This window comes from Fulmarus glacialis, unplaced genomic scaffold, assembly GCF_000690835.1.
Source record: "Fulmarus glacialis isolate BGI_N327 unplaced genomic scaffold, ASM69083v1 scaffold45135, whole genome shotgun sequence".
In the NCBI taxonomy this organism is placed as follows: domain Eukaryota; kingdom Metazoa; phylum Chordata; class Aves; order Procellariiformes; family Procellariidae; genus Fulmarus; species Fulmarus glacialis.
Genome location: NW_009214487.1, coordinates 169 through 7264, shown reverse-complemented (window position 1 = coordinate 7264; position 7096 = coordinate 169). Strand labels below are relative to the sequence as shown.

General features: G+C 37.2%; 1 protein-coding gene across 1 annotated transcript in view; it reads left to right on the top strand.

Moving 5' to 3' along the window:
- LOC104077365 (polypeptide N-acetylgalactosaminyltransferase 1) overlaps positions 1-6446 on the top strand; it is a gene marked incomplete at both ends in the record, with an annotated part of 11099 nt that extends 4653 nt beyond the window's left edge. Inside the window, 3 exons of the mRNA XM_009578567.1 lie at positions 4192-4331; positions 5454-5552; positions 6312-6446. Of these exons, the coding sequence (XP_009576862.1) occupies positions 4192-4331; positions 5454-5552; positions 6312-6446 (374 nt within the window). The remainder of the gene's footprint in view (positions 1-4191; positions 4332-5453; positions 5553-6311) is intronic.
- Positions 6447-7096: the final 650 nt, after the last annotated feature.

The following is a 7096-nucleotide window of genomic DNA, read 5'->3' as shown; positions in this document are numbered from 1 at the left end:
AGGAATCCGAAGTTGAGCAAGGGAAAGCTGCCCCTTTCCACAGCACCAGCTGCAAAGCATTAGGCTGGCTTACCACAGCTACCTCCCCCTAACCTTCTCCTAACTACTAATTAATGATAAACTGACAGCTGTAGAATTTGTTCATATCCTTAATCTAAAGGTGAAGCATGGATACTTTCATACCGTGTGGTTTCCCCATGCTACATGTGAGTCTCGGTTCCAGCTCCTACGTGCACCCCCGTGTTCCTTGTCCGGCGTGCGTGCTTGCCATTCCCGCAGCCTCTCACGTCCCAGCTGGTGAGGTGAAGGCATCCCAAAAAGCAGCTTCAATAAGCTTGGGTGGCTTGTGTGGAAGTTAATTTTACTCTTGACCAAAAGTTTGCCCCAGAAGGTATCTTCTGTTGCACTGGGGCTAAGTGGACAGGCAGAAGGCCTGAAAAGACAGCATTGCAGAATTACCTGAGCAAGAGCTGTCTAGACAGAGACATAGACATGTTATCCTGAAAACTGGATTAGTAGGCCTAGTTTCTAATTGCTGCATGCACTTGTCTTCAGCCAAGCACGGTAAGTCAAGGTTCAGCATGTACAGACTGGAAATGGATAACATTTTTATTTATGGTTGATAAGGAGGACAGAGGACGGGCTGAGCCACATCTTGCAATGTAGCTAAGCCCCTGTTCGAAATATGTAGCGAGCGAGTCCATGTGTTCTTTTTTTCAGCTAGTATTCCCTATTAGCATTAATTGGGAATGCAAATAATGTAGCTATTCAAATTGGTTTAAAATGATTATTGCTTATCGAGTTTCATAATACTAAATAAAAACAAGTTCTATGATTTTTTTAACAGAAGACTAGTTTTAGATGAAACAGTTTTCATAGTGTTCTTTTGATAATGATTGAGCAATTTATAATCGTGATGAAAACATCATGCTGCTTTGTTTTTTCAAAGCAGTTTAGCATAAATATATTGCCACACATTGAACCTGGCAAGCAAATCTTCATCTCTTTCGAAATTTTGAGGATGGCAGAACTGTTGCAATACGGCTGATAGGAAGCTAAAATATAAGGTGGCAAAGAAAATTAAACTGGAGAAGGAGTATTCTACTGATAGACATCATTATATGTATGTTTTTGTAAAGGTATAAGAAAGACCATTATATATTACTGATCAGAGTAGTCTGGTACTGCATACCAAACTTCAAGAATAGTGACAGCACAAGCAAGTGCTGAGATGAATCTTTTATTTGTACAAAAGGACTGGTGATGGTGTGATTGGATGATTTGATGTTGGGTTTTCTGCCTTATCAGTATTTATTTCTGAGTACATCTTTAAGCATATGTGTGGGGAAAAAAGCATGTGATTGTCCCACAGCAAACAGCAAGCTGTGTGACAAATAGAATCATCAGAGAGGTCTAGGCTTTTAATGTAATTGGGGTTGGGGGCGGGGGCCAGAAATATATATATTGCATGGTCAAGTAAAGACAACAGTAGCAAGTACTGTTAAATACTATTTCTGATTTTTTTAATTTTTTTTTTTTTTTTTTTAATGAACCAAGCCCAAATATTTGAAAGAACAACTAGTGGACATGATTGTCTTCCTTGTGATGCACATACCTGTAAAGCCTGGCATAATTGTCTCCTGGGAGGAAAAATTCATCTAATTCTTGTTTTGTAGTTTGTTTTTTGTTTTGGTTTTTTTAGCCGAGCTTTTAAAAACAAGTGCAAAAGCACTGGAATATATATGTTACTGTTGTGTGTATATAGTTTTTACCGGTCTGTGCAGGAAATAATGATTTAGACATGTACTTAATTTTTATGCTTATGCTTTATATTTTGCAGTTTTCCTAGTTTGCTTCCATTTTTTTCCCCAGAAGAACTGTTACCCATAAGTAACTGCTGCTGCACTGTATAGTACAAATGTATAGAAACACTCAAGCTAGTTTTGAGTAATATAGGTAAGGTACCAGAAACCTAGGAAACAGTAACTCAGCCTTGTTAGAGGACACCCCTAAGGCAACTAAACCGGTTCTACTATTCAGTCCACCTGCTAACCTGATGCTAACTGTAGTCTCTGTGCTGGTATATGGTTTGGTGCAGACCTAACTTCAGAGAGGATTTTTAAAAAATCTTTCAGACTAAAAATGCCTAAATGGAATATAATACACACCTTTTATGTCGTTGTAACAGAGGGAAAATCAGCTGGCACCTTTCTTTCTACATGGTGACATTTAAAACTGCTTTAAGAAACAGCATGCTTGTATGCTATTAAGTATCACTTTACATTTAATTCTTCATGGTTGTGACTTTAATTCTTATTGCCATTCAGTGATGTTACAAAGCCTTAACAGTGTTGTTTTCTGAAGGTCAGTGTGGTAAACTGTGATGAATGAGTTTTGAGTATTGTAAGGTAGTTGTGAGGATGGCATGATAACTGTTTCATCCACCAGCTGCTTTTTCATCACTGAAAAATGAAGAACTCCATGCTTAGCTGTGGTTGGTACAGTTTTTCTGCTCTTACTTCATCATCTTTTGAGAGAGCGCTCCTTTTGGTGTAGAGCAAATATTTGCTTTGGTGAAGATATGGCAGTGTTTGGGGAGTTTGTTTGTCTTGTGTTTTTGGGGTTTGGGATTTCTTTTGTGACTGGAAAGCCCAAGCTGAAGTTTTCTGGGATCATATTCCAAGATATTTTAAAATTTCATTCACTGTTCAAAATTTCATTAAAAAACAAGCTTTCCTTTGCTTTCATTCATGTAGCAGTATAGTTCTCCAGCATCTTTGTTAAAAAGTCTTTAGTATTTTGGTTTTGGTTTTGTTTTTTTAAAGAAAAAAAAAGGCAAAAAAAGGCAAAAAAAAAAAAAAAGCCTAAAGGCCTGGCTAGCATTTTTTCTTTCTGGAATATTGAAATTAATAATGTTTTTATTGATATTTACAAACATTTGGCTGAAATTATGCAGCTGTCTGTCTTAACTGAGTAGAAATACACCATCTGCTGGCAGGTCGATTTAATAACACCCTATGCCAACTTAGAAATGTCTCAAACTGTTCCAAAAGGTCAACGATTTTAGAGGTAATTCACAGTCCTCTAAGTGGAGGGATTTCTGAAAAATGTGTGCAGCTGAAGGTCTATAGTGTGGTGGCCAATTGAGCCATATTTGTGGTCTGTGAGGAGAATTTAAATTGCTAGGACTTGGTTTTGTTCTTTTTTGGTTTGGGTTTTTGTTTGGTTTGGGTTTTTTTGTAGTGTATTACTTTTGGCCTGTGTGGTATGGAGTGTAATATGGAAAATACAAAAAGAACATGATGCCTGAAAACTAGAGATTATCCTACCCTTAATTAATTAATATTATTAGAATATTAATTACAATAGTGCTTAAATCTGGTGAGGCAAAAATATCTACTGATCATGCACACCTTCCTCAACCCATCTGCAGATGGGACTTGCACAAATTAATTTTCAGAAGGAATTAAAACAACCATAAAGGAGTGGGAAGATACAGGAACAATAAGCACTTTGATAAACGAGGAGCAAAGGAGCAAAAAGCCATGCAAAATACCCCCCAAAAAATGGTAACAGTCCTAATGGTGAACGTACTTCCTGCAAATGCTGCAGTTATATTGAACAAATACTGAATTATTAAAGGATTAGTTCCCTGTATGAAGGCTGCTTTCTGACTGTTTCTTTGTGCAGTTAGATAGATGATAAAGGGTCCAGCAGGTGGTACCTGGCTTACAGAATTAAATTAAAATGGAATTCTCCTTGCTCCACAGAAGGAGACTGCTATGTTATGCTGCATAGATATGCACCCCAGTTGCCATTGGGGATAGAATGGCATTAATGACTATAATGGTTTCAGCATTTCTCCTCTGATAACTTAGTAAGCAACTGCATTCAAATTGTTCCACAAACCACAGGTAAGAAATTGTCATGTGTAGCACAGATGTAGTGATTCCATCTTTTGTATAATTATCTGGAAAAAGAAGTCACAGGTAGTGACTGACGTGTCCTCTCCGAGAATATAAACAGCGTAATGCTATATTAAAAAAAAAACCAAAACATTTCTTTGTGTAGAGATGACTTTCTAAAGAGAAAGTATTTTGTGCAAGCAGTGTATTGTACTGATGATTTTTGTGTTAAGTGGAATTATGTAACGTTTATTAGCAGCCATTGAATAAAACTTTGTTTCTACAGGAGTTACTAAAGTTGATTATGGGGACATATCATCACGCCTTGGACTAAGACGCAAGCTGCAGTGCAAGCCTTTCTCCTGGTACCTGGAGAATGTTTATCCTGATTCCCAAATTCCACGCCATTACTTTTCTCTGGGAGAGGTAAGATTTTATCCTATGTATTTATCTACTCTATGTAATGTATGTTGCGCAGTAAGTTGTTTGTATGTTGAACTGAGTAGTGCAAACAAGTTATCTCCAGCAAAGTTCAAGTATCTTGCACCTGTGTTCCTGTCATCTGTAAAATGATACATCTGGCTTCTCAGTGGGGCAGAAAACTGAACTTTGGTATACAGTACTGTAATTTGAATGTTTTCCCTTTTTTACTACAGTACTAATTGTCACATAGAGGGTCTTTAGAAATGTTCCTTCAGAGATGTATAGTTATGGATAACTTTCTGTATAATGTTCTCTATGTAGAGTATGAGCAGAGTTTTGCTAAAAAACTAGACCAGGTCAAACAAGGACTTTGCCTAAAAACTGCTCTGAACTTTACCCCCAGAAACCCTCATCAGTGACCAGCAAATTTCAGTGATCCCTAAGCCGTGCTGGGCATTTCTCTGTTTTTTCTTTGAAGTTTTTTAAGTGACTGTAGAGGTAGTACAGGTGATGCTGTCCTAACTAAGTAGGCACCTACTCTCCCCTACAAGTCACGTTGAGCCAAATACTGAGCCTGTTGTAGGGTGATTTTGTACTGTTTGTTTTTTAAAAAAATGCTTTTAACAAAACGGAGCAGGCATTTGTGCTGCTGCATGACTCTCAGGAGACTTGATATTCATGGCTGCTTACTATATAGTAATACAGGGATTAAAGCTATAACTCAAGAAGTGAGGAAACTGAACCCAGTCACCCGTGATTTCAAATGGAATTAAACCCACCATGCCTAGGAGAGTGCTTTAAAACTTTGGAAGGTTTTGGGCTGGAGACTCAATTGGGTCCATTCTATTGTAGATGAGTCTTTGAGCAAAAAAGTCCCCAAGATGGAAAGATCCCCAAAAGAAAGCAAAGAAACAAACATGGTTCTGTAACGTGGTAGCTTGAACATTTGCTTGGGAGTTTGAGTCTTGGACAGTGGTCTTTGATTGTAGTACGGTTCTTATATTTTACATTTCATTCACATAACCTCTGGTGTATAGAGAGAACTGGGGCCAGTGTGGTTTGATATGGACCTAGTTCTCTCCTAAAAATATCAACTTTTGGTGATGTGCTCTTTTTCACTCCCAGATAAGAAACGTGGAGACGAATCAATGTCTGGATAACATGGCAAGAAAAGAAAACGAGAAAGTTGGAATCTTTAACTGTCATGGAATGGGTGGCAATCAGGTGACAATTTTTTAAAAAATGATCTTAATGTACTGAATTATTTGGAGCACTACTTCTCATCAGGACAATTCTTTGATTCTTTCAGTAGTTATCTTTAAAATATACTTAAGTTGTAAAGTTAAGGAAACCCTCATTGAAGAAGATGCCTGTAAGAGTAAATGCATGAGAAGATTTGGTGGTGGTTTGTCTTTTGTAGGTTTTTTGAGGCCTGATTGCAATAGGTTTTAGATGAACTTTCAAGTCAAAAATGAAGTGGGGGGGGAGGAAACAGCTATAAGCTAGACTTCATCTCCTGTAGGTTCTCTGGAACTGTCTTCTGGTTAGACCTCCTGATTTGCATTGTTAGTTTAAAAAAAAACATCCTTGTACCTGAAATGCTGTTTTTAATGTACATTTTTCTGGGTGTCAGTTCTGGAATTTATTTGACATCTGTTTTTTTGTTCTACTTTGTTAATAATTCTTAATGAATTATTTTCCAATGTACAGGGATTACCTGTGTTGGGGATCCTCCTGTTTCTATGCAGGAAGCAGTCTGTAATTCAAAAAAAAGTCAATTTTGACTGAAGAGCTTGTTCATACAGTGTTTATATAAATTCCCCCCCCCCGCCCACAAAATCTTTCTCTACATGCTGAAGGGAAAAGAAAAAAAAAATTAGTGAATATTAATGAAGTAATGCACAAATGTTTCCCCTTCCACCCGCCCCAGGAATCTTTTAGTTGAACTTTTTTTCCAGTTCCTCTCATTCTTTTTCTGTCTAGGTTTTCTCATACACTGCCAACAAAGAAATTCGAACAGATGATTTGTGTTTAGATGTATCCAAACTTAATGGCCCAGTAACGATGCTCAAGTGCCACCATCTAAAAGGAAATCAGCTTTGGGAATATGATCCAGTGGTAAGTCTTCTAACAACTTGTGACATTAAAATGAGACAGCTTGGGTTTTTATGTGAGCCTACAGAGCAACATCTTCCAGTGTGGGACTATTTGACAGTCAAAACAGGAAACAAAGTCAATATTATGTTCCCTCTGTTATTAATTCATGGTGTAGTCACTCAATGGGCATCTGTATTGCTTTAATTACCTGGTGAGTTTGGGGGGAGCTTTTAGAATATTTTCAATGTGCTTTTGGATCCTCTGGAGAAAGATAGTCTGCTAGTGTAGTCTTGTGTTACGATGAGATCAACAATGGAAAAGTATTCCAGGTGATTTCCAGTCCATTTTACTGGACCAGTAAAAGATAATGCTAACGATCTTGTGACAAATTCAGCACCTGGTGTCTTATCTTGCACAAGGTTAAAAGGAAGTACTTTTCTAATTAAAAAATCAGCATCCCAAAATTATAAGGAAGATTTTACATTTCTAATTGTGGTATGTTTAAGGTAGAGACGCTTAAAACGGCTTTATTTTAATCATCCTCTTTCTTGTTCATAATGTTCAAATTTATTTTGAACTGCCAGATCTAGAAATCATTGACTGTTGATCCATTCATCATTAATTTGATTTGCAAGCTATAAAAAAAATTTTGTGATTGAGTAGTGCAGTGA